General features: G+C 39.7%; 1 protein-coding gene across 1 annotated transcript in view; it reads right to left on the bottom strand.

Moving 5' to 3' along the window:
* cep290 (centrosomal protein 290) overlaps nt 1-27,562 on the bottom strand; it is a 56,924-nt gene that overhangs the window by 9,466 nt on the left and 19,896 nt on the right. The window contains exons 19-42 of the mRNA XM_074676840.1: nt 25,910-26,074; nt 23,371-23,520; nt 23,180-23,295; nt 22,997-23,099; nt 22,260-22,490; nt 21,676-21,849; nt 21,475-21,586; nt 18,821-19,026; nt 18,528-18,679; nt 18,290-18,401; nt 16,106-16,561; nt 15,861-16,025; nt 15,659-15,766; nt 15,438-15,572; nt 15,084-15,353; nt 12,843-12,950; nt 12,556-12,755; nt 7,069-7,282; nt 6,841-6,978; nt 6,416-6,637; nt 4,134-4,256; nt 3,907-4,049; nt 3,645-3,800; nt 657-780 (exon numbers count right to left, since the gene is read on the bottom strand). Of these exons, the coding sequence (XP_074532941.1) occupies nt 657-780; nt 3,645-3,800; nt 3,907-4,049; nt 4,134-4,256; nt 6,416-6,637; nt 6,841-6,978; nt 7,069-7,282; nt 12,556-12,755; nt 12,843-12,950; nt 15,084-15,353; nt 15,438-15,572; nt 15,659-15,766; nt 15,861-16,025; nt 16,106-16,561; nt 18,290-18,401; nt 18,528-18,679; nt 18,821-19,026; nt 21,475-21,586; nt 21,676-21,849; nt 22,260-22,490; nt 22,997-23,099; nt 23,180-23,295; nt 23,371-23,520; nt 25,910-26,074 (4,083 nt within the window). The remainder of the gene's footprint in view (nt 1-656; nt 781-3,644; nt 3,801-3,906; nt 4,050-4,133; nt 4,257-6,415; nt 6,638-6,840; nt 6,979-7,068; nt 7,283-12,555; nt 12,756-12,842; nt 12,951-15,083; nt 15,354-15,437; nt 15,573-15,658; nt 15,767-15,860; nt 16,026-16,105; nt 16,562-18,289; nt 18,402-18,527; nt 18,680-18,820; nt 19,027-21,474; nt 21,587-21,675; nt 21,850-22,259; nt 22,491-22,996; nt 23,100-23,179; nt 23,296-23,370; nt 23,521-25,909; nt 26,075-27,562) is intronic.

The following is a 27,562-nucleotide window of genomic DNA, read 5'->3' as shown; positions in this document are numbered from 1 at the left end:
TTTATTGCCTCTGCAGCTCTGCCTTCTCTTTTAAAAGAAACCACAACCATCTCAGTTCTCCTTCTTCTCTCTGGCCACCTCATCTCTCCATCTGAGCAGCAGAGGGTCACAGCTGGACTCAATAACACTGTGCCGTTAAGAGGCTCCGCTACAGTATTTGCATTTTATCATTTTGTCAACTCTGGTCAGTACGGTAGGTAAAGTACCCCCCTCACATGAGAGTTTATGACCTGAAGGAAAAACCCCAACGGACAGAGCCTAGAATCAAACACAGCTGATTCATCAGAAGTTTTTCGCTTCCCGTCGCTGAGAAATACTAATGCAATGACTCTCCCAGTGTCAGATCCTTTCCTGGCAGTGCATTCATTTCAGTTAGCTGACATCTAACAGAGGTATGTGTCAATTCACAAGCAGGACTTAAGGCCTCCAGGATCATCAGGAGTTACGACCGTCTCTGAGGTGTTATCTCTCTGAAGCTAAGGCGTCAAAGCAGAAACAGAAACACACTTTGTGAAGCTTCAGACACCTTTAAGCAACAAAATCTTATCAGCACATCCTTAAATCCAGGATGACTGGTGCTAAAAGTGATGAATGTCAGACCTCCAGGCTTTTAAGGGATGCTCTGTTTTGGTATATGTGTGTCGTAGAGGACTTACCGAGGGTCTTGAAGGCGGCTCTTTGGATATCTGGTTCTCTAAGGAGTGCAGTCTCTCCTCCAGGAGGCGGTTTCTGAGGGTCAGGTTCTCCATGGCGTCATCTCGAGGTAACGCCTGCTGCTCTCTGTAAAATCAGGATTTCACATCACTCAAATTTCTCAGATCTCTGAAGTCATTCAAAGCTGCTTTTCTTTTTGTCCACGTCTTCGTTTCTTGACCGACATGAGAGGCCAGAACCTGCGTCTGGCTCGACTGAGCGAGGCTTTTCTGGTTTAACCTCCTCTGAAAATGTTTATTTCAAAAGGTCAGAGGATGCTTAACAGATAAACCCCATAAAATGCTGAAGTGATTCTCAGACCCATTAGCGTTTAGCACTAAATCAGACACGTTCTCCCCACCCCGCTGCAGACACAGGAAAGTTTCTGTTACAAACCGAGAAGCTTTTGAACCTTAAAGCTGTTAGAGAGGAAGAGCAAAGCCTGCGTTATATCCAATATGGCCCCCGCCAACAATCAGCTTCATTCCTCTTTATACAGTATAAATAAAAACCATGATAAAACCATGATATTGACTATGTTTACATGTGCACCATATTCCAGTATTAATCAGAATAATGACAATATTATGATCGTGTAGGAGGCATGTAAACATCTTGTTCTTACTGCCATAACCTGATTAAGCTTATTTTCTTTTTTTAAAATTCTCTTTTTATTGAAATACTGCATCATTATATCACTTATTCGATACATCTAAAATACAATTTTTGTTTTTTTTCTCTTCCTCTGTCCCTTTATTTTTTGCAGTCATAACATGGATTAAAAATTAAGATAAAAAATGGAGAAAAATAAAATAAAATAAAAGTAAATAAATAAAAAAAAATAGTGAAAAAATGAATATATTTTTTTCCTTTGTCGATTTAGGGGAAAAATAATAGGCACAAAAATAAAAAATTCAGAAATAATAGTAAAAGTAGTGAAATAAAAGTAATTTTTGAAAAATAAAAAAATAATAATTACTAAAAAAAAACCCTTAAGAATCATAGATGAGAAAAAATAATATATTTATATGTATATCTATTGACAGTTTTTTTTAATTAAATGAAAAACAGTTCCTTGAGCACTGTCTAAATTGTGAAAATAATGACATTAATCACAATAACGCTTGCAATATTGATAATAAAACATTGAGGGGGATGAAAACCAACCTTTATGTAATAAAATGCAACTTAGCTGTTTTTGTGTACTCTGTCCATCCTGAGGTATCTCTGTAGTAAGACATGTTTGTGTTATGCCCGTTTAACTTGATATTAACATTACCCAAAACATAAATTTCTTCACAAAATCCATAATTTTTGCCATGATTTTTCCAAGATAAAATAGTTCAAATGAAAGTGGAAGCGTAGTTCTCATAATAGTCTCCATACTCTTCTGGATCCACAGCCAGTATGATTTCACTGAGGGACAGGCCCAAAAGACATGAAAGTGATCAGCCCTCCTCTCTCCACAGCCTCTCCAACACCTTGTATTTTGTATTTTTCTTGTGCTGGGTTAATGAAACACCTCATGACATTTCTCCAACCAAACTCTCTCCATGACAGGGAGCAGGTTGTTTTCCATATTTGCTCATTTATTTCCTGCCACTCCTCTACTGACGTTGCGATATTAGCCTCTGATATTGGTCCAAAATGCCTGTTTTTGGACTGTGGTTCACCATGCAGCAGGAAAACTTAACGATGCACCAAAAAAAACCCTGCAAAACTGAATCTAAGCAAGTGTTGAAGTCTTATAATGTCTTGTTCGTGTTATCCAGAATTTAAAAACTTCCTCACCCACCCAGAACCAAGCTCTGGACTATGGGGGACCGGGCCTTCTGCACCACGCCTGTGGAACTCCCTACCCAGTCACCTCAGGACCCCACAGACCGTGGATGCGTTTAAGAAACACTTAAAGACATTCCCTTTAAAAGAGGCTTTTAACTCGAGCTAGTATTTTTTTTTTTTAATTTGAACTTTGTCCTGTGGCACTTTGAGATTTCTAGAAATAAAAAGTGGGTAAAAAAATGTATTTTTCTTAGTAAAGAAATGTGTTTTTAGACTTAATATGAGTCACATTCATGGTTTAGCACTGATCAAGTGGCAGCCTGTTGGAGCAGCTCCCTGTTCATCATTTTTCTGTTTTTGCTATCTTTGCATTTAAAACCTGTCATTACTTTGTATGGCTCACTTTTAAGTGGTGTTTTTACTCTTTTTGCTCATGTGTGTCCGGAGATCCTATGTGTAACAATGTTTGCATTGTTTACACACAAGAGTGATTCTATAATAAGGGGTCAATATCAATTTTATTAAGTATTGATTTTGAGCAATGACCAGTTTATCTGTGGGTCATTTGAGTGAAGTTTCATTTTCATTTTCATTTCTCAAATATCAAGTTTTCTCTTCAAAATTACCACTAGAATACATGTTTGTGAATGTTATTTTCTGTATTATTTGTTCAAAATAATCATTAGACAAGAAGGCGACAAAGATAAAGGTTTTTTTATAATCTATAAGGAAAAAATAATTAATTTTAGGTATGTCTGAGAAATCTTTGTCAACTGTGTTACCCATAAAAAAAAAACATATAAATCAGCAATGGTTTGCTCCAAAGTCACATGACCCGAATCAGCTGAGGTCCCATCCTTTTTAGTGGGAACCTTGAAGAAAGTGTGTCATGTTTCAGCTCCTCCTCATCAATATCTCATCAGAATGATTGTTTGTACATGGGGCGCATTAACTGTTCATCAACTGTGTTACCAACATTTTCTGCTCTTCTTACTATAGATGTTATAAAAACCAAACTGTGAAGAAAAACGACTTCAGCTATAAGTAGCCTGTAGCATGTAAATGCTAACTGGTGCTAGGCCCAATGTTCCCTATGAGCTGATGGTTGATTTTAAGATGTTACACGACAGAAAAGATGACTGATTTGCTTAAGAAAAGTAGTGACTCACTTGATGTTTAGGATCTCTGCCTCCAGCTCTGAGTTCTTCTTCTTCAGCTCCTCCACCTCCTTCTCCATCTCTGTGGACCGCACCCCAACCACCTGATCGGCCGTCACACCTCGAGCCTTCAGCTTCTTCTGCAGCGCGTTCCTCTCCTGCTCCAGTCTAAAAAGAAGAAGATGATGAAATATTTCAGTGAAAGTTTGAAATGTAAAATGCTTCCCAGTGTTGGACGATGTGTTTCGTGTCTTTCTTGCTTTCATGTTCTCACCGAGCGTAGAGATCTTTGAGCGTGCTGAGCTGCTTGGTCAGGGCTTCATTCTCTCGCTCCTTCTCCTTCAGTGAGTTCTTCATCCTCTCCGTCTTGGCCTGCCACTTCTTCCCCTCTTCCCAGCGCACTATTTCATCTTTGCTCTGTACGGCAGGAAATAAATGAATATGAGCGTGCTTGGATGTATAATTACTGAAGTGTAAGAAACACCTGTTTAATGTCCAAACCTTTCCATAATCATCCTTTATTGTCTTCCTCTCTGCTTTTTTCTCCAGGTCAGACTGCAGCCGTCGGATCTTCTTCTGCAGATTCTCAACGGTGAGCCCCTTCCCATCTGCTTCTGGTTGGGTCTAATCAGCACATAAAGGACAGACAGATTTATACCACACCAAACTCTTTGAGAGTAGTCCATTTGCTGTCAGGGCTAACAGGTAACATAAAGCTCTTAAATTCTAACTGATGGGGGCATCCTGAAAGAGGAAAGACAGACGAAGCTGGTCTGCAAAAAAAAAACAGGAACAAACAAAATTTATGTTGTTTTATGTGCTGTGAAGGGGCAGAGCAGGGTGCGCAGGCCCTGAAGGAAGAAAGATGCAAGATCTCTTATCAGTTCCTGGGTCTGGATGTTGTTTATGAGTCAGGGGATGCTCCAGGAAATCACATTGTAGGAATTTTAAAGAATTTATTTGTGAATTATGGTGAAAATAAGTATTTGAGCTGAACAAAAGTTCAGCTCAATACTTTGTAACAAAACCTTTGTTGGCAATGACAGGAGCCTCATGCAGCTCCTTGACTCCTTTGCAGTGGCTCCTTATAGCTTTAAAAATATATTATTGAAATGAAGATTTTTTATTTTTCTTCCAGAGGGTATTGATGATTAAAGACACTGACACTAAATAAAATCCTGTGTTAACATTTAGTTGAACTAAATCTTCATCCCATCTGTCAACAAAGCCTGCCACCGCTCTACTTCACCTCCTACAACATCAACAGCCCACCAACTTTCCATGCACCTGTGGCTAACCTCAAGTTTTACAGCCCTGGGAAGATAACTACATCTACAAAGTTGGCAAAAACAAATGAAAACGTGAGTTGAGCAGTAGAATATGTGTTATGAAATTCAAGTATTCTTTCAAAACTTAAAAAAATATATATATAATAAAATAAAATTTAATATGTTTAAAAAAAAAATTAGCACATTTTTTTAAGTTTCATATTGTTTGAAATTTTTGCACATTTTTTGATTCTATTTTTTTTTATTAATTTTTAAAATCCTAGTTTCTTTGAATTTCAGTATACTTCTTTCTTTTTTCTTTAAAGACATTTTAAAAATGTTGGCAATTTTGAAATTATATTTCTTTTCAGTTTTGAAGTTTCAAAACATTTTTTTCCTTTCAATTTTTTTTAATTTCAATTGTTTGAAATTTTTGCACAAAAAACTTTTCAAACTATTGACATTTTTTAAATATTTAAAATTCTAGTTTTTTTAATTTAAATATTTTTTTAAATATTGACATTTGAAAAATGTTGCTAGTTTTGAAATTTCATTTTTTTCTCCATTTCTTTTAAATTTAAAGACGTTTTTTTTCATAAAAAAAAAATAAATACAATTTTTGGAGGTTTTGCAACTTTTGCCCTTCATTCCAAGTTTTTGCAATTTTTTTCTAATCGATTAAATCTACTTTTTTTAATTTTTGCAAATTCTGGGGGAATTTTGCAAATTTGATTAATTTAAATATATATATAAATTTTTTTTGCAATTTTTGATTTTTTTTTAAATACTTCCAATTTTTTTTTAAAGAAAAAACTCAGACATCTCATATACAATTTTTAAAATTTTAAAAACTTCTCATTTCAATATTTTCCACCAGATTTAACTTTGCATTGATTTTTATATAATCTTTTGTCTTTGTTGTGAAGATAAAGTAGATTTTGTGGCTCCTGAATGAATTTAATCCAGGTGAGCTGAGGAAAAATGGTTCAATGAAAGTTGAGGTTGCAGACCCCTGATCTGACCACATGATCTTCTCCCAGTCCTCTTCTGGATCATCATATGCTCTCTGGGAAACTTCAGACGGGCCTGGACATGGACTGGCTGAAGCAGGGGGACCCGTCAGTAGTCTTGTATGTCTTCCTGTTTCTTCCAGTTGCTCCCACAGTTGGTTTCTTCACACCAACCTGCTCACCTGTTGGAGATCCACTCATCTCAGCCTGGAGTCCTTGGACAGAAATCTTTCTTGTTTGTGGGTGACCAAATCCTTATTTACCTACAATGTGATTTCCTGGATTTTCTTTCTTATAGTTGAAATCGTCATCTTTCTAAGTTGAAAAAATCAGTGGCTGACTAAACACTTTTTGCCCCGCTATGAAAGCTTGTGAAAAACCTGAACAGCAACAAACAGCTTGAGGCTTGACAAGCTTCATGCTTCCTTATTAAACAATTATCTGCACTTCTTTTTTTAGTTTGTCTCCTGTGTGACTTTCCCTGAGGGGTAGAAAGGGTACTGACTTGTAAAGCACTGCTGAGTCTCTTTATTTGTTGTCTGAGCTCCTGGATTTCACGCTCGTTCTCCTCCTTCTCAGCCTGCAAGCGCCGCAGAGACGTCTGACTCTTCTGGAGGTCGTGGTTCAGGTTGTCCACTTCCTCCTTCAGGCCGCTCTCTCGGCCTCTGGCGGCTTTCACCGACTCCTTCGCAGATTGAAGTTCTTCACTGAGTTCCTGCACACGCATCTTTACGGGAAAGGAGAAGAGTTTGTGCCATTTAGAAGATTTATCTGGTGGTATAACTTTCAGCTCTTTGATCCTCCCGTTGTGATAAATACTCATTACTGCAGCAGATGCTGAACAGACTGCTGCTGAGAACAGGCCAAGATGAGTTGATGAGATGAAACTAAAGTTTCTCAAGCATCAAATCAGGACAGAGATGGATGTACCTTTAAGTCTTTGGTGTGTTTATCAACCAACATCTGCACATTGAGGCTCTGCTCTCTCTGTGCGGCGCTGGCTATGACCTGCTGCTCGGCGGCTGATGTCATCTCTGCTCGCAGCTCCAGCAGGGCTTTGCTGAGACCCTGAGAGCACAGGGGTCATGGAGAGGGAAGACAGATAGATTAGAGACACGCTGACAACCAGAGCTTCATGTATGATAACAAACATCCCACCTTGAGCTGCTTCTCCTTCTGTGTGAGCTGAGCTTTCAGCCGCTCCACCAAGTTCTTCATGGTGTTACTGGGAGATCTGACGTTGGCCTCCTTCTGCGCCTCCAGCTCCGTCTGCAGGAAGTTCATCTCCTTCTCCATCAGGACCATCTGACTCCTCTGGTCCTTCACCTCCACGTTCAGAGCGTTCAGCTGGGCTGCGTGCTGCTCCTCCAGCCTGACACAGAAACACATCAGGAGTCAGTCCAGTCCAGATCCACGGGGACAGAGAAGAAGACAACGTCAAGAGAAAAAACACAGAACAGGATGAAGTGAAGAGAAATAATGACTGGGTGGGATTAACACAGGACAGATGAAGAAAATGAAACTGAACAAACAAAACTGGGAATAAGATGGAATAAAAAGAATAGAGCTGATCTGATCAGAACAGAACAGTATAGAATAAAATGAAATTGAACATAACGGAATATAACAGAATATAATGGAATAAGCAACACAATAAAATGGAAAGGGAACAAGTAGAATATAATAAAGGAACAAGAAAGAATAATTCATTAACAGATTAAATAGTAAATAGAATAAAATGGAAAAGAACAGGGTGAATCTGGCCAGAATAGAATAGAATAGAATAGAATAGAATAGAATAGAATAGAATAGAATAGAATAATGAGGGAATAGCCTTGAATGGAAAAAAATAGAATGATAAAAATGAGGGTATGGCGAAACAGAAAAAGATAAATTTAATTAAATACAACAAAAAGAAAATGAAAGAGTTGAAAATGGAAAAAAAGAAGAAAATAAAAAAGGAGTAAAGCTTTCAAGACGAGAAGAAAAGTTAAAACAATAGAATAGACTGAAGCAGAATGGAAAAGAATTGGTCTGAATAGAATAGAATAGAATAGAATAGAATAGAATAGAATAGAATTTAGAAAGCCACTCATTAACAATCATGGAGAATATGATAGAATAGAATAGATCAGAATAGAAAACAATAGAATAGAAAAGCAACTAATTAACATTCATAAGGAAGAACTGATTAGAAAAATGGGGTAGAACATTAGAACAGTATAAAAAGATCAGATTAAAATAAACTAAAGATGAACTTTAAATAGACTAGAGTAGAGTTGAGTGGACCAGACTAGGACAGAGGACAAAAGAAATGACTGTAAAGACCAGAATTAGACAGAAGTGGATGGATTTGAAACCAGAATTTAATGTTATTAAATTGTGATGTTTTGATCTGGAACAGAATTAAAAACAGCACCGAACAGTACAGAACAGAACAAAATAGAATAGAATAGAATAGAGTAGAATAGAGCAGAATAGAATAGAATAGAATAGAGCAGAATAGAATACAGTGGAATAGGAAACTTGAAAGAAAGAACAGAAAAAAAAATGGAATTTAAAAGAATATCAAATGTTGCAGTTCTGGTTGAACTGGACACAGTGTTGCTGAAGGAAGTGAATTAGAAACAAAGAGCATGCTGTAGAAAAACACTGGAACAAACAAATTAAAAAACAAATGACACAGAACAGAACAGAATTAAAAAAAAACATAGAGAAATTTATTAGCAAGGAATATAATATAATATAATAAAATTTACTTTAATATAATATAATAAAATTTACTTTAATATAATATAATATAATAAGTATAATATAATATAATATAATGTGGTTTAGTATAATGTAATATAATATAATTTAATTTAAAATAATATAATATAATAAGTATAATATAATATAATATAATATAATATAATATAATATAATATAATATAATATAATATAATTCAATTTAAATTTAAAATAAAATAATATTTTTTAAGATAAGATAAGAGAGGAGGTTGAATGACTGATGAGTTTAAGTCTTTTGACTAAATCATACAATAATCAAACACTATGTATCAGCCATACGAGTACTTTTAGCTCCTTCACAGCAAAAACCTGAAATCTTATTGAGTGTTTTTGTCTTATTTTCAGTAAAAATTGTCTTGTTATACTTGAAATGGGCCACATTTAACTTATCATTCCAGAAAAATGTCTTGTTTTAAGTTATTTAAAGACAAAAGTGAGGTCTGAATTGCTGCAACAAGTAGAAAAAAATCTGTCAATGGAGCAAGAGAAAAGTTGCTAGAAAAAAAAACAGAATAATGTCTTAACACAAGTCACTTTCCTCTTGGCAGATTTTTTTACTTGTCTTTGAATAACTTAAAAAAAGACATTTTTAAGACATTTATGAGCTGTTTTAAGAGGCAGAGATCTGACAGGGACGTCTCACGTTGAAGCACAGACTTTAAAATGACTCCTTCATATTCAGGGTTTGTCAAACATGGATGAGGAGTGATCTAACGGCTCCTGGAAGAGGCTGTGGTGAGTGTTATTAGTCGTGTTTGAAGGAGTTGAAGTATTTATAAGGAAACAGTGGGTCAGTGGGTTTATTACCATGCCCCCTGTGAACTGCTGAACTCTGGAAAGCTCCTCTCAATCTGCTTTACCGGAGCTGCTTTTTTATTAAACTGTTGACCCCGTTACATCCAGATTCCTTTAATTACCCCCCCTCTGTGCTGCAAAGATGTCCGACCCCATCGTAACCACTCCACCACTTCATGCTAACACGTCGAATCATCAGACCAGGACAGGCTCTGAGATTACCGTCTGCATCCTGTGGTAATGTTTGTCAGGCTTTGCGTGGGGAGCAGAAGCACACCTTGACACTGACAATGACCTGCACTCACTGACCTGTACATTAGATTGGGCTTTTCACACATTAGGTGTAATCCTGGCTGAGATCCTCATTAACAAATTGCTTACAGTTGCTTTAGGTCTGTACATTGAACACTTAATCTGGGATTTAAGGCGAGGGGGGGGGTCCTCTGCAGGGACCTATACGTCGAAAGTGTTGAACGTAAACATGAACGAGCGCTGACCCACTCGAGGTGTTGTCCACAGGGGAGCGCAGCTTCACAGGTTTCCACAGAGCGCTGACGATCGGAGAAAAAGCTGAGGTAAGTGGATTAAGCAGGCTGAACAGAAAGATTGTAAAGTTTTTCTAAGGGTTTGTGATATGTGAAAGAAGTGGCACCCTAGGGTTAGCTATATGTTCAGCAGGGGATACGATCTAACGAGAGCGGGAACTTTAGGAACAGGAACCAGCTGTTTGGCCTCCCTGGGGGGGCTGTGGATGAAATGCAGATAAAAAGAGGTGTTGACTTCCAAAATCCACTCCACTCCTCGCTTCCCATTCCTCTTACAGCTTGAAATCTCAAAACTGAGCAAGTGTGTTTTCCTAATTTATGATAAAAATAATCTTATCAGACTTAACATGAGTCACATTCAAGGGAAAAGTCCAGAAAAATGTCTTATTTAAGGATGTTAAAAGACAAAAAATGATGCCTGAATTGCTTGCAACAAATGTAAAAACATACAAGAAACTCAACAGGTCACTTTTTACTCTTGACTCTTAAACACAAGCCTAATTCTGGCTTTTTGCTGTTTCATCTGCACCGAAACCCTTCCCTCTGAGCAAAGAGATGTTCAAAGGGCGTCCTTTCAACATCATTTTTGGACATCTAACTCTCCAACTCTGGTCCTCCTTAAAAAAATGACATTTAACAAACTAGAAAAAATTCCCCCAAAATTTGCTAAAATTGCAAGGATATTTTGATATATCAAAAGTTGCAAAAAGTAAAAAAAAAAAACTGTAAATAAAAAAAAGAAAAAAAAGTGTTTTGAAATTTCAAAGATAAAAAATAAAAACAAATAATTAAAAAGTGGCAAAAATTTGAAATTTCAATGTGCCAAAAAAAAAATCTTGAAATTAAATAAAAAATAGAATTTTGAAATTTTTGAAAAAATGTAATAATTTGAAAAAGTTTTTTTTTAAAACTTTAATTGAAAAAATGCACAAAAATTGAAACTATTTAGAATGAAACAAATTTGCAATTTTAAAAAAATATATTTTTAATACTTAAAAAAAAAGAAGATGCAGACTGATCCTCCAGCTAAGGGATGCACATATACCAACACTGATATTAGGGCCCTTCAGAAATAAATTGGATCGGTATTGCTAGGAAGTAAAGTAAAGGAAGGAAGTAAAAAAACGACGTTAAAGAAATTTGCCAAAATCCCCAAGAATTTGCAAAATTAAAGAATGAACTCTTTTATATTTGCAAAAAGTTGCAAGGAAATTTTGAAATATCAAAATTAGCAAAAGTTTAAAACAATTTTGGGAAAATTGTGTCTTGAATTTTCAACAAAAAAAAAAAAAAAACAACTTTCAAAAGTGGCAAAAATTTTGAAATGTCAATGTTTCAAAATAAATCTTGAAATAAAAAAAAAGAATTTAAACATTTGGAAAAAAATAGTTTGAAAAAGTTTTTTTATCAAAATTTTGACTTAAAAAATGCACAGAAAATTCAAATTATTTGAAATTTCAGAAAATTTGCAATTTTTTAAAAACTTTTCAATTTTAAATAATTTCAAAAAAAGAGAAGGTGCAGACTGTTCCTCCAGACAAGGGATTTACAGATGATCCCAGTATTGGGGCCCTTAAAGCTGGATCGGTATGGAAAGCAAGTTTAAAAAAATTGACATTAAACAAATTTACAAAATTTCCCCCAAAATTGGCAAAAATTAAAGAATGACCTCTTATAGATTTGCTTCCTTTAAACGTCTCTTTGGACGGACGCGATGTAGACTCTATCTGCACGTCCATTAGACGTCTGACGTTTAGTTCAGCACCTGAACCTGTCAGAGGTGAACAGTCTGTTTGTGTTGTGGTTGCTAACAACTGTGACCTATTATTTGAGCCTGAATGTTGAGGGTTTTTTCCTGAACACTTCTCCTTTTTATTTAAGGAAAAAAACTTTGTGTTTGCTTCATAGACTTTGAATAAGTCAGTGTCAATCGCTTACATTTTACTTTAAAGCTTGAATTCCTGAGAGTTTTATTTTGAAAATCTTGTATGAGGATAAAAATCACTCGTAACTCCTTATTAACCTGCTTATTATTACCTTATCTCCTCATGCTCTTTAATCTTTAACTATCTTATTATTATCTGATTTGTTCAAGTAAAGTGTTTGCTGATTATTATTTTATTTTGAATCCCTTGTTTTCTCTTTTTTGACCCTCATTTTGAATATATATTTTGCATCGTTTGTATCGTTTTAACTTTTAGCATCATCAGCTTTGTGAATCTAATTGAGGCAAAAATGATGCAATAAAATCAGGCCTCCTCCTGTTTCATGCTCTCATTCTTTAAGGATTTTAATGCTGGGTCTTAAGGGAGTCATGTGTTAATAAATATGTTAGAATAAGACAGATTTAGGGTATTAAATGTGTGAAATTAAAGGGTTGCAGTAATTGAAGATTGTAAAGCTAAAGAAGAGGAAGATGATGGGGTTTGTGTCTCTTCCTCCTCCTCCTCCTCTCAGGGCACCACAGGATTAAATTTAAAAAAATCAAACTTTCTAATAAAGGTTTAATCACTTTGAAATCTCCTCGGTGTGTTTCTTAGCCTGTGTCTCCACGTTGATCCTCTCCCGCTCCAGCTCAGCCGTCGTCCTCTTCAGCTTCTCCGACACGGAGGAAAGCGAGATGTCCTGCTCTGCCACGGCTTCCTCCAGCTCCGCCAGACGCTCCAGGTGCTTGGAGGTTGGCACCTTGAGGGCGGGCTTCTTCAGCAAACTCTGCACCAAGAACAAGGATCAATGAATAAAAATCAGCCACGTCTTAAACCTTCTGTTCAGAAAGAGAGTGTTGTGAAGCGTGCGTACCATCGCTGTCTGTTTGAACGTGTCCAGCGAGGTGTCAGAGTACAGGTCCAGCCTCTGGTGCAGCAGCCTCAGCTCCTCCTGGTGTCTCTTTATCATCCCCTCCTGGTCCTTGAGGACAAAATAAAGGACATCCAGTTAAAGAAAACACACACACACGGGGACCACAGTTTCTCTGGAGCACATGTGAGAGGGAGGATTAACAGGTATTTGAGAGGAAGTCAGCTTTGTTCTCTCAGACAGATAAAAACTGAAGATAACAACGTTTAAACGCTTTCCTCCAGCTGGTGTGGTGACACCATGTTTGCCAAAAAGTGATGCAACCTTTGATCCAAATCCAGTCCCCTCACTAGAAATGTGACAAAATCAAGATGTTCCCTCCCATCTCCGGCATATCAGAATGAAAACAGCTTAACAACTGTTTCTTAGGACTTTATGACACGTGTCTATGATCCTTGACTTGGGAAAAATGGAATCACGTCAACTTTCAGCTTCCTGAAGCAGCTGAGCTAAAGCAGCAACCCTGTGTTGTTTACGTTTGACCACTGAAGTCTGACCATAAGCTTGAGCATCTCCAGATTTCTCACTGTCTGGATGTTTTTTATTCAAATAGAAAATATGATAAAGTGATAATTATGAGACTTGGTGATGTGAATTTGTCTTTGGAGTCTAATCTTTTTCCAAAGAGAGCCACATCTGATTTAGTGAAAATAACCAAAAACCAGCAGCTTTCCGTACGTTCTTATCAGCTGTGAAAGACACATCTGTATGCTCCATGTGTTAACTATCTATTTTAGTAGTTTCTGTAAAAAACAGTCAGTACGAGTGATCAAATATCACTGTGCCATCATTACAGACTGATGAAATCAAACCTCTCCTGTCCCTCAGGTGTCTCTTTATACGCTGTAATAATTTCCATTGTGCCCCAGTAGTAGTATTTTAAAGTTACCAAAAAACAAAACAAAGAAACAAGACAAAACTCAGTACATCTTTTCCTACAATTAAAAATTGGCCAAAACACCATAAAAATCATCTGATACATTGTCTGTGCCATATAAAGCACAGACAGACTCTCTGTGCCATTTGAAGCAAAGACAGTCGGTCTTTGCCATGTGTAGCACAGACAGCTGCTCCATGCCACATGGAGCACGGACAGCTGGTCCGTGCCTTGTAAAGCACAGACAGGCAGTAAGTGCCATGATAAGCAAAGACAGTCAGTCCATACCATGTGTAGCACAGACAGATGGTCTGTGCCATGTGGATCACGGACTGGCAGTTAGTGCGATGTGAAAGAAAGACAGTCAGTCCATGGCATATGGAATACAGACAGATAGTCCAAGCCATGTGGAGCAGATACAGCCAGTCCGTGCCATTTGGAACACAGAAAGCTGGTCTGTGCCATGTGGAGCAAAGACTTGCAATAAGTTCTGTGGGAATCAAAGACAGTCAGTCCATACCAAATGGAGCAGAGACAGATGGTCTGTGCCTTGTGGAGCACAGTCTGGCAGTTAGTGGGATGTGACAGAAAGACAGTTGGTCCATTTCTTATTGTGTACAGACAGATGGTCTGTGCCATGTGGAGCAGAGACAGTTGGTCCCTGCCATTTGAGACAGAGACAGTAGGTCCGTGCCATGTGGTGCACAGACAGCCAGTCCATGCCATATGGAGCACAGACGGCCATTCTGTGCTATTTGAAGCACAGATTGGCAGTCAGTGCCATTCAGAGCAGAGATAATCAGTCTTTGCCATGTGGGGCAGAGACAGTAGGCCTGCGCCATTTAAAGCAGAGACAGTCAGTCTGAGCCATGTGGAGTACAGACAGCCAGTCCATGCCAAATGGGGCAGTGTAACATCTAAATGTCTGCAGGGTCACATATCCACTGCGTTCCCTTCTCACTTATAGTTAAAAAATACCATCACAACAAAAATTAGTTTGCTGTAGAATAACTAAAAAAAACAGTATTTTACTGTTTCTTTACAGGGCAATCTTCACAGTTCTGTATGGAATCACAACGGGAGTTTACTGATGAAATTTGAAATTGAATTTAAAGACGTCAGCTGGAAGAGTTGTTGAGTTTCTGCTGAATGTACAGAGATTTAGCTGTACAACAGTAGCCTTTGCTCAGTCCAAGTGGAGTTTGAGATGTTGCTGGATAAACTTAGGTTTTTGACATGTCTGTAAAAAACAACAACACCTATTGTTTGATAAGAATTAAAACAGCTACAAAGACTCCTCCCCCTACCTGTCTGGCCTGAGCCAGCTGGTTCTGGTACTTCTTCACACCCTCCTCTTTCTTATCCAGCCGACACTGCAGGTCTTTAATTGTCTGGTGAGCCAGCTTCAGAGCAGGCTGATAATCTAAGTGGGCCTCTTCGTGTTTGGACACATCGGCCAGCAGTCGCTCTCTGTCTGCAGCCGCCGGGAGCCGCAGACGCAGCTCGTTGATCACTTTATCTCTGGACACGATGTTCTGCTCTGCCGTCCGCAGAGCCGCTTCTTTCTCTTTCAACTTCTGCACACGGAGGGATGAAAACAGGATGTTTAGGGTTTGATTGATGAGGATAGTGAGCATTTGGAGAGAGGATGAACACTGCACCTCAGCCAAGCTTTTGCAGGTAGCCTGTGTGTCCACGATGGTGCGGACGTGCTCTCGGATTTTACCCAAAGCAAACTGTAACTGATGAGCCACGGGGAGACTTGGGTCAGGGAGAGATCCTGTGCTGTCCTCAAACTGGAAAACAAACCCAAACTTAATCGTTATCTTAAAGAAAGTGATTTACTTCTTTTTTTTGTTCAGTTTTACTGTGAGCGTTTTACCTTTTCAGCGCCGCTCAGGATCTCATTCTGGTGCTTCTCGTACTGATCCAGTTGGCGCTCCAGCTCCACTTCTCGTTGCTCCCACGCAAGCTGGCGTTCGTCTTGAAGCTTGTCATAATGAAAAAAAGAATAACCACAGCTGTCATCCTCCCAAGACCAGCACAACATCATGAATCTGCGTCTGAAAACACTCGTCTCTCACCATGTTGTGCTGCACGTTCTCCTCCTCCAGAGAGCGGATGGTTCGCTCCTGCTCCTCCACCAGGTTCTTCAGGTACCTGATCTCCTCTTTCTGGACCACCAGCTCCCTGCCTTTCCTCAGCTCCAGCAGATGTGCTTCCTCCATCTTCTTGTGCCACTCAGTCACCTGTTTGAAGATGTAAAATGTGTTTACAGATGGCATGACATTCTCTCATCTTTAAATGTTTGTGAGTACAGATGATCAACCTTCTGCGCGCCCTTCACATCCTTCAGAGTCGATATGAGCTCCTCCAGTCCTCGAAGTCTCAGTTCCAGCTCCTCTGCCCTGCCTTCCGCCCTCCTCCTCTCCTCCACCGCCTTCTTCCTCTCCTCTTGAGCCTTGGCCTTGTCCTCCAGGAGGCTGACCATCGTCACGGAGAACTTCTCCTGCTGGGGAAGAGGCAGCGCTCCTGCAAACTGCCTGCGCAGAGACTGGATGGTCTGTCTCAGGTGCTTGGAGCGGTTCCTGCCCTCCTGGCGGGCGAGGAAGAGGGCGGAGTCGCTGGCATCCAGACGCTGTTCGGCGCGGAGCTTGTGCGCCTCCAGCTGCTGGATGCGAGAGGTGACGGCCTCCAGTTTGGACAGAGCTGAAGATTCACTGATCTGCAGGGCCACGATGTGCTGGTGGAGCTTCACGATCAGGGCCTTCTCATCGGACTGGGACTGAGGGAAAGAGATCAGACTGTGAGGAGGACGCCACAACCATCAAAGTAGGAAACAACCAGAGTGGATAATTCTAACATACACAGGTGGTCAAAAGTTTTAGAGCAGCCCAGTTTTTCTCTGAATTTCTCCATCAGACTCAGATTGTGCTGGCAAAGCCCTCCATGTTTTCAAGCTGACTCTCCTCTCATTTCCTCTTAAAGTGGACCTGGCAGAGCTTGGACAGATGTTTGGGATCATTATCTCACTGAAGGATGAAGGATGAACACCTGACCAATGAGGCTCACCCTTTAAACTTTGAGGCTTGGAAAGCAGATCTTCTTCCAAGCCTTGTTTTAGCCTTAAGCTCATGTTTCAGCCTTACCTTGTGTTTAACTCTTTAGTTCCATTTTTACCCTTTAGCTAGTGTTTAAGCCTTAGGTTTGTATTTTAGCCTTTAGCCCATGTTTTAGCCTTAGGGTTATGTTTAAACGTTTATCCAGTGTTTTAGCCTTTAGTTAGTGTTTAAGCCTTTGGCTAATCTTTACCTCTTTAGCTTGTGTTTGAGCCTTTGGCTCAAAATTTAGCCTCTAGCCTGTGTTTTTGACTTTAGCCAGTGTTTTAGCCTTTAGCTTGTGTTTTAGAAATTAAGCCCATGTTTCAGTCTTTAGAATGTGTCTCTGCATGAAGCCTGTGTTCAATCCTTAAGTTCACGTTTTAGCATTAGGCTCATGGTTTAGCCTTTAGCTTGTGTTTAAACCTTTATCAAGTGATTCTGCCTTTGGCTCATGTTTTAGCCTTTAGCCTGTGTTTTAGCCTTTAGCTCATGTTTAAACCTTGAGTCTGTGTTTAGCCTTTAGCTTGTGTTTTAGCCCTTAGCTTGTGTTTCAGTCTTTTGGTTGTGTCTCAGCATTAAGCCTGTAATTAAGCCTTGGCGTTTTAGCACTTAGCCAATGTTTTACCCTTTAGCTTGTGTTTTAGCTCATAGCTATTGTTGAGCCTTCAGTTTTTTTTTTGCTGTTAGCTCATGATTTAGCTTAAGCCTATGTTTTAGTCCTTAGCCCCTGCTTTAGCATTTAGCATTTTTAGCATTTTTGTGTTTGAGCCTTGAAGTCATGTTTTAGCCTTTAGCTTGTTTTTTTTTTTGCCTTCAGCTAATGATTTAGCTTTAAGCCTGTGTTTTAGCCTTTAGTTTGTGTTTGGGCCTTTAGCTTGCACTCTATCACTCTCCTGTTTAACTTTCTTCTGCTCTTCTGTCCTTAGAATGACCTCACTACTAGTTTAAAGGCCTTTTTTGCATAATTATGAAATGTTTGTTATTTTTTAGTTTTGGATTAAATACCTTCAACCTTAATTCTTCACAGTTCACCTCTTGCTGTTGTACTATTTCAAGCTATCAATTGCCCTTGAACTCCTTGAATTTCAACAAAAAAGGAAAAAAAATGGATTTTTTTGGGTACTGCTCTGACTCCTCAACAATCAAACCTCTGTAAAAAAAAACTTACCTTTTTAAATCAGCTTTAAATTTGTAATAGTAACAGTGTTTTGTTTTGTTTAAATTGATTGCTTGTTTTTGTGCGTCTTATTTTTTGAAAAGCGCTATAGAAATAAAATGTTCTATGTGTATTTCTACCAGTACAACCCTGACAGTTGGCAAAAGGAAAACAGGAAACACATGATCCACTCTGTTCAAAAGAACAGACAAAGAAAAAGTTACAGACACTGTAGAAATGACGAACACCTGTTTACCTGGACGTCCAGGATTTGCCTCCTCAAAGCTTCCACCTCCTTCTCTTTGGACTGCTGTCTGGCCTGTAGAGCTGTCGCCTGCATCATGGCCACATCGGACACTTCCTGAAGCCTGAGCACACAGAGGGAAGCTGCTTTTAACTTATACTTGAACATTTAAACCCTACAGCAGGCACAAACACTTGATTACACTTCCATGACTTTTTCATTCATCTCTTTACTTCAAGAAATCACGTACTTAGAAACCTCGTTACGGAGCTCAGCCTCGGTCTTCTCCAGCTCTCTGATCCTGGCTCTGTCGGCGTCGCTCACGGTTTTACTGATGCTGTCCGCCAGCTCGTCTCTGAGCTCCCTCTCCGTCCTCTGGGCCTCCACGTTCATCTTGGTCAGCTGAGGGAAAACACGAGCAGAAGAGCTTAGAGAGAGTCTTTGGGTAGACAGAGGAATGAGTCAGATTCTTGTTTTCTGTTTTTTGGTGTTAAATAAATAATAATAATTAAACAAATCGTCTCGTTTTCATCGTCGTCATACCTCTGCGAACTTGGACTCCAGCTCTGCGTTCCTGTCTTCCACCTGCCTGAGGGAGCTCTTCATTTGTTCGTACATCCTGTGAGCGTGCTCAGCTCTCTGCCTCTCATTCAGCTCCTTCATCTCCAGAGTCGTGATCCGCCTGGCGGCTGATACCATCTCGTTGTTGGCCAAAGCCTTGTCCGCCTTATCCATGCTGATTTCAGACCCTGGTAGAAGGAGAAACAAGAAAGTGTGAAACTACATGGGGTAGAAACTCGCACATCCTGTTGGTTTACTGCTCCTTTGAGACGCGGTCAGTCTTTACTCTGGGTGCAGGAGGTCAAGTATCCCAGGGTCTCGATCATGAGAGACTGACAGACAAGCTGCTGCAGGCGCTTGACCTGACGGTGAAGAAGGAGCTGAGCCTGAAGGAAAAGCTTTAAAACCAGCAGCTGATTTATGTTTCTGCCCTCACCTTTGGCCTCCAGCTTTGGGTAGAGACCAAAAGGATCAGACCATAGATTCAAATGGAGAGATGAGTTTCTTCAGAGGGGTCAGGAGCTATTTAACATCGAAATAAAACAGTCTGGGCTCAACAGAGGGATAAACCTCGGTGTCCTTTTGGTTTCTGGTCTTAGATTTGAACGGCACGTCAGGGATTTTACAAAAAAAGCATTTTATCATCTTAAAAACATCCAAAGAGCGACTGTTTTTTCTCTGAAGCCAAGCGGAGATACTGGTTAGTAGGGGTGGGAGAAAAATGAGGTATCACCGTTGAAGAATTGTTTGTTTAAGGATTTTAAATCAGGATTTTTTGTTCAGTTCCAAGTCCTTCATTGTAGTCTTTGTTTATGAGGTGGGAAGGAAATCAAGTCCATACCGTGTCTGTCGGTCCAAAACCAAAGTCAGGACGTCTACATGATGTTCAAACTCAGTCTGATATTTGTTTTTCTAACCATGATCCCACTTAGATGTCAATTTGCAGTTCAACATCAGTCCGTGCCATGAAGCACAGACAGGTGGTCTGTGCCATGTGTAGCACAGACAGTCGGTCAGTGGTTGTGCAGGTGAAAAGTGGCTGGGTTTGGTTTTGATAGACTGTAAAGGACTTTGTGTTACATTTTTTGTATGAAACGTGCTTAATAAATAAAGTTTGAGTTGATTTGATGTGCTTGAGACATTTTCTGTTCCATTTCTTTGTAACATGAGCAGAGACGTTGTTTAATAAGTGGATATGTAATCTCTACAGACTGATCTTAAACTGTCCGATCTCATTTCTCTTAAAGCCTTTCGTCCCAAACCAAATGACCTTGCTAGTACCGGGTTGGACCCCTTTTGCCTTCAGAACTGCCTAAATCCTTGGTGGCACAGATTCAACAAGGTCCTGGAAACATTCCTCAGAGAGTTTGGTCCATATTGACATGATAGCATCACACAGTTGCTGCAGATTTGTCGGCTGAACATCCATGATGAGAATCTCCCGTTCCACCACATCCCAAAGGTGCTCTATTGGATTGAGATCTGGGGACTGTGGAGGACATTTGAGTACAGGGAACTCATTGTCATGTTGAAGAAAGCAGTCTGAGATGATTCCAGCTTTATGACATGGAGCGTTATCCTGCTGGAAGTAGCCATCAGAAGATGGGTACACTGTGCTCATAAAGGGATGGACATGGTCAGCAACAATACTCAGGACTTACCAGCTGACTTTTTTTTTTTTTTCCCCCTTTTTTCTTCTTTTTTTCCTTTTTTTCATTTTTTTTCTCTTTTTTCATTTTTTTTCTTCTTTTTTTTCTTCTTTTTTTTCTCTTTTTTCCTTTTTTTTCTTCTTTTCTTTTTTTTTCCTGTGGACTTTGAACCATGCTCAGTTGGTACTAAGGGGCCCAAAGTGAGCCAAGAAAATCTCCCCCACACCATTACACCAGCAGCAGCAGCCTGAACCGTTGATACAAGGCAGGATGGATCCATGCTTTCATGTTGTTGAGGCCAAATTCTGACCCTACCATCTGAATGTGGAGCAGAAATCCAGACTCATCAGACCAGGCAACGTTTTTCCAATCTTCTATTGTCCAGTTTTGGTGTTGCTGTGTGAATTGTAGCCTCAGTTTCCTGTTCTTAGCTGACAGGAGGGTCACCCGGTGTGGTCTTCTGCTGCTGTAGCCCATCTGCCTCAAGGTTGGACGTGTTGTGTTCAGAGATGCTCTTCTGCAGACCTCGGTTGTAACCAGTGGTTATTTGAGTTACTGTTGCCTTTCTATCAGCTCCAACCAGTCTGTCCATTCTCCTCTGACCTCTGGCATCAACAAGGCATTTTGTCCCACAGAACTGCTGCTCACTGGATATTTTCTCTTTTTGGGACCATTCTCTGTAAACCCTAGAGATGGTTGTGGGTTAAAATCCCAGTAGATCAGCAGTTTCTGAAATACTCAGACCAACAACCATGCCACGTTCAAAGTCCCTTAAATCACCTTTCTTCCCCATTCTGATGCTCACTTTGAACTGCAGCACATTGTCTTCACCATGTCTACATTAATTAATGCATTGAGTTGCTGCCATGTGATTGGCTGATTAGAAATTTGTGTTAATGAGAAGTTGGACAGGTGTGCCTTCTGAATGAAAAACAATACAATTTAAGTACAAAGAATAGAGCATTTTCTGCGTCAGCCCTTTCTCACCATTTGCTCCGATGTTGTTCCACGCTTGCTCTAAAGTATTCAGCTTCTCCTTTGTGATCTCCAGTTCTTTGTTTAAGGCAGAAATTTGCTCTCGAAGTGATTCATTCTCGCTCTGAAAGAGGAAAACAGCGTGCGTTAATGCTTGGTAAGGTAACAGAGCGTGACATCATGACAGCTAAAGGTGAGTGAAACCCTCCAAACCTCCAAATGTTCGAGGTTGGTGGTTCTTTGTACGAGGCGTCCGTCTCTCTGCAGCATGTCTCTGTATTTGACGGTGAGCTCCGTGTACTGTTTGTTGGCCTTCTCCAGCTCTGAGGAAGACACGCTGTCGTCCAGGGCCTTCTGCAGAGCGGCGATCTTATACGCAGCCATTTCCTTTGGACAGAGCAGAGCGTAATGTCATGAAGAGGCTCAGTAATCTGAGTAGACGTTAATAAAACTTGATTCAGAGAGTGTTTTAGGAGGGGCAGTAAAAAGCAAATCATAAAACCAGGACAGGTTTTTATAGTCATCAAATTTAAGGTCTTTTTACATAAAACAAATTGGATTAAAGTGAAAGTCAGACAACCTTGAAGATAAACCATTTAACTCTCCATACACATCTTTTTCTTGTTGTTTGACAAATGTTTCTGCTGCAGAGAAATATGCTTTTTTCAACATCCAGCCGAGCATGAAACCAAAAGTGAGGCAGCAGCTGTTTTCTCAACCACATTATCCGGGCACTAAGCATCTCCAGACGCTCTTTGAAGGTTCGGATTATACCATCTCCGTTTCTCCGTTTCTACCTTAAATCTCTGCAGGTAGCCGATCCTCTGGCTGACGGACGCCTGCATCTGGCTGCTCTCGTCTCGCAGCTTCCCGTTCTCTTTGCGGAGGTGCTGCTCCTGCTCCTGCAGCGTGATGAAGCGGCGCGTCAGCTTCTTCTCGTTGACCTTCAGCACCGTCATGGTGCGGGCGGCTTCGCTCAGCTGCCTCTTGATTTCTCCTGGGTCTTTTTGGAGCGTTTGGAGCAGCTCCTGAGTAAAGGAAATTAGGGAATGATTAAAACTTTTTGAAATCAAACAACAGATGGGGAAGGATGAGGATAAATGGAGTGGAGGCAGAAACTGATGAAAGTGTTGCTCTGGGATTCTTCTCTTCACATCAGGGGCAGATGTTAGATCACGCATGCAAAACATTTGGAAATGCTAAGGTGACACATCAAACCTCAGACTTTCTGACTTTGAGACTTCTGGGTTCGATTTTCTCATGAGTTTCAATCATATTTAGAGCGGCCTGACAGTGAAAAGTATGTGTGCTCTACAGTTAATGACACAGTGGATGTTTCCCAGACACGGATCAACAGGGAGCCTCTGAGATTTATTCTGTGGTGTTCCTCTCGCAGCAGGTTTCCCGATCTGGACTTCAAACCTCGGCACACCACTGCTGTCTGCGTCTAGTTGACTGAGTTCCTTGTTGTGGAGAGCTTCAGGTGAAAGGTGCACGTAAGAATGACTAAGTGAACTCATCTTTGTGGTCTTACTTTGAATTGCTGGATCTTAACAGCATCCACCTGTTGTTGCTCCTCCAGCTTGTTGTTGTTTTCTGCTAACGTCTCTTTCATCCTCTGCCACTCTGCTTTCTCACTGAGGAACAAATCAAGACCAGTTTTAAATCATGCACAGCTTCAAACTCAAAACAAACCACGAGGAGATAAACAACAAACCTGATGTACTCCTTGTAGAGGAGCCCTTGTTGGTGGCTAACAACAGAAAACTTCTCCTTGTACTCCTCCAGTCTTCCTACCAGCTTTGTACATTGTTCCTCCTTGTTTTTCAGCTCCTGTTGCATCAAAGTGTTAGAGTTTCATCTTTGTCTTTAAAACGTGACAGCTTGTGAGGGAACGGAGGCACTGACCTGGAGAAGTCGGACGCAGTATTCATTCAAGGAGCTGATGACCTCGGTGCTGCTCGGCTCCAGGCCTTCAGGGAGGGTCAGAGGTCTGAAGACGACTCCGCCGCTGCCGGACTTCCTCAACATTTCCAATTCGCCTTCCAGTTGGCTCACCTGGAACAAACGGAAAAGAAAACACCAAAACTTTAGGAAAACCAACTATAAGTTTCAAACAAAGATAGAAGTGAAAATAAAAATTTGAATTATTTTTTCTGCATTTGGTCACACGACAGTGGGAAGAGCAGGAAACAGGGTGAGAGTGGGGAGTGAGGTGCAGGACACTAATTGGAGTGTGTGCAAATTTAGTTGAATAGCGGAATTCTGCTTCCCCATTCTGTAAAAATAGTGATAAAAATAATAAAAATAAAATGTAAATAAAAAAAAACTAAATAATAATGATGTGATAATAATAATAATAATAATAATAATAATAATAATAATAATAATAATTATAAAAATAATAATAATAATAATAATAATAATAATAATAGTGCCGTCAGGTGATTAAAAAAATTAATCTAATTAATCACAGGAAATGTAATTAATTTATCTAATTAATCACATTTTAATCTCATATCTGCTTAAGGTCCCAAAACAAATAATTTGAATTCGGGGACATTAAAATTACATTAAAAGACATTAAAAAAACATTTAAAAACAAGGTGGAAATATATACAATACAATTTCAGGTACCCTGAGGCATAAGGAACACAAAAAAAACGTTTTATGGTTCTATCATTACAAAATCTACACAGTCCTGCACCTAAGATAAGCTGATTTGATTTTTAGGACAGTTTTTGCTTCTGTTCACATTTTTACTCGATGTGGACTCAATTTTCACTGCAATATGAACTTCTATACTTCTATGAGGTCAGGAGAACCAGGGCTAAAGGCTAAAAACTGTGAGGAACTATGTACAAACACTTAATTCAAGTCTTGGATCAAAGAAAAGTGAAGTATTCTCAGTTTAACATGCTCTGAACACACAAACTGTTGCTGATTGGTGCAGAGCAGCCCCAAGCTGAAACATGACACCAGGAAGATGGAAGCCAATTTTCTAAGAATTCTTTAGATTTAAATACAGAACATATATCAATCATTTAGGGCTTGTTTAATGCAGAAAATAGTGTAGAATTATCTGTTTTTTTACAGAATTGAGCAAACGGTTGATTTTCTGTAGATTTTTAAAAAGGACGTGTGAATAAACAAGATGTGGACGGCAGTCCTCTCGCTTCCCCCCCTGGTTAAAAGCATGTTGCTGACGTCACGTGTGATATGAGCACAGTGTACCCATCTTCTGATGGCTACTTCCAGCAGGATAACGCTCCATGTCATAAAGCTGGAATCATCTCAGACTGCTTTCTTCAACATGACAATGAGTTCCCTGTACTCAAATGTCCTCCACAGTCCCCAGATCTCAATCCAATAGAGCACCTTTGGGATGTGGTGGAACGGGAGATTCTCATCATGGATGTTCAGACCACAAATCTGCAGCAACTGTGTGATGCTATCATGTCAATATGGACCAAACTCTCTGAGGAATGTTTCCAGGACCTTGTTGAATCTATGACACCAAGGATTAAGGCAGTTCTGAAGGAAAAAGGGGTCCAACCCAGTACTAGCAAGGTCTACCTAGTTAAGTGGCTGGTGAGTGTATGTATGACAGGTTTTAACCCCCACCAAACCAGAAAACTCATTCCTGTCTTTGTATATTGACTTTCAGACTTCTCTTATACTTCATAACCAGGTTCCTCTCCTCAGAAGCTTGACATTTACAGCGTTATTTAGTCATGGTGTTGACAAGAAGTTCGTCCTGCAAAACTTCCTCTAAGTCCTTGATTTACTGCTTCACATTCAACACGACAGATGGGATCACCTTAACTGTCATTGAAGCTTCCATCTTGTGTTTTTGCTCTTAAGGTGCCCTTTCTTAACCTGCCACATCACTTTGCAGGAAGTGTTTTAGTGTAATTTCAACAAAGATAAGAAAAACACAATCCAGACAAACAGGAAAGAATTATGATGCATTGCGTAATGCTCCCCACCAGCTCAGTTAACGAAACCAGAGAAAAACAAAGGATCAGATGTATTAAACTCTCTCTGAGAGGATGAATTATGAGGTGGTTTGCAGCTTTTGTACAAACAGGACTTTTTAATTTCAGAAACACCACCAGAGGAAACCAAAGACAAACAACATGTGCCGTTTGTTCTCTGACCACTACAGCTTTTATATCATCTGACGTCTTCCTGCTCATCATCTGTGCTTGGTATAAAAGCTGACACGCAGTTATGTTCATCTCTTGTCACATTAAACACAAGCAGAAGAAAAATGAAAGGGGAAATAGGGTTTACGAGACTGTTCCTGTCACACACAGTACCTTAAAACGCTGAGAAAAGAGCAGACCGTGCTCCATAAACTGTCCTAACTTGCTTTAAATGTCCGGTGGTAAAAGAAAGATGGAGAGGTTTTATAAGCTATATTTTGTTCATGGTTTGGGCGTACCTTCTCTTTGGCAGTGGCGAGCTGGCTGACGCTGCTCGTGGCTTCCTCTCTGGCAGATTTCAGCTCCTGCCTCAGTTCTTCGTTCCTCCCCACCAGCTGATGGATTTGCGACTTCAAGTGTGGAGACGAGTCTGACGGTCCACTCATGCTGCCAACGTCCATAACCTGCCACGGAGAGTAAAAAGCTCAGCTCAGTAATCACATCCATCACCAGGAACATCAAACATGAAAGGAAGACTCAGTAAATGCTTATCAGCCAGTACATCGAGTGCGCATCAACTTCAATTGTTCAACTGATCTCTTAACTTCCACGCACATTAACACATTAACATGTTTACCAAAATCACACCAATAAGTGCACATGTCACTCTGTTACTTCCTCCATCGACCAAACAGAAACTCATCTGCCCCCAGTTTACCTTGCAAAGAGATTTATCTAACGGATCAACAGAGAGTTTGACAACTTGCGGCTCTTTGCATTTGTTGTTTAAGAAGTTGCTATGAGACAAACCGTCTGCCTCCTCAAGTTACAAACACCAGTGAAATACCTGAGAAGTATATATCGCCACACAAAATCACTTAAAGAGAGGGTGTGCTGCTTTTTTAAATCAAACTCGGGATGCATGATATTGGATTTTTGGCTGATATCTGAAATTAGACAACTCATTAGCATTTTTTCTGAGCACATGATTGCAGAGATGATCAACTCTCTTCTGTATTGAAATTGCCGTATTGTATTATGGTTAGGGATGAGAATCGAATTAGGTACTTTTATGAGTAATTCTGTCAAAAGTACCCAGTACCGGTTCACATTAAATCCACAGGTACCATGTTCAGGTACTTAAATGCATCCTTGTGACTGTGAAGGAGTGGAAGAGTAGACGATACTCCATGCAGGACATGAACACAGCATTGCAGGGTTATATATTAAAGGGAACCCTGGCTACCAGAACGTCATTTTACTAAATGATCAGTTTTTAAACCAGCTACATAAGAACGATAATAAAATCTCTCAAAATATCTTAGTTTGTATAAAATTTGTAAAAAATATTTTCACTCATAGGTTGCCATAGTTGGCCCATTCCTCTGCACAGATTGTCTTTAAATCTGGAATATTCTTTGGTGCCCTCTGGTGAACCCTTTTCTTTACTTCTTTCCACAAATGTTCAGTTGGATTGAAGTCAGGTGATTGACTAGGCCGTTCTAACAGATTGATTTTCTTTTTCTGAAACCATTTGAGAGTCAACTTTGCCGTGTGCTTTGGATGGTTGTCCTGCTGGAAGGTCCAGCCACGTCTCATCTTCATCATCCTGGTGGATGGCAGCAGATTCAGATCAAGAATTTCCCCATACATGGCTCCATTCATTGCTCCGTCAGTTATATGAAGTTTGCCAACACCATGAGATGAGAAACAGCCCCATGCCATGATGCTTCCACCTCCAAACTTCACTGTTGGTGTAGTGTTTTTTGGCTGATGTGCAGTGCCATTTCTCCTCCAAACATGGTCTGTAGTATGAACAAACTCCCATTACATATTAGATCCTCTGGATCCCTGGACTGTTTTAAAAAACATCTTAAAACTCACTTTTATTCTCTTGCTTTTTCATGAGTTTATTTCCCTTCAAAATTATGATGTCTTCCTGTAGAAGAATT

The sequence above is a fragment of the Halichoeres trimaculatus genome, unplaced genomic scaffold, assembly GCF_033239565.1.
Source record: "Halichoeres trimaculatus isolate MK-OKI-2021-1 unplaced genomic scaffold, fHalTri1.1 fHalTri1_scaffold_10, whole genome shotgun sequence".
Classification (NCBI taxonomy): domain Eukaryota; kingdom Metazoa; phylum Chordata; class Actinopteri; order Labriformes; family Labridae; genus Halichoeres; species Halichoeres trimaculatus.
Note: the sequence above shows the minus strand (reverse complement) of the source record. Positions and strands in the feature narration are given on the sequence as shown.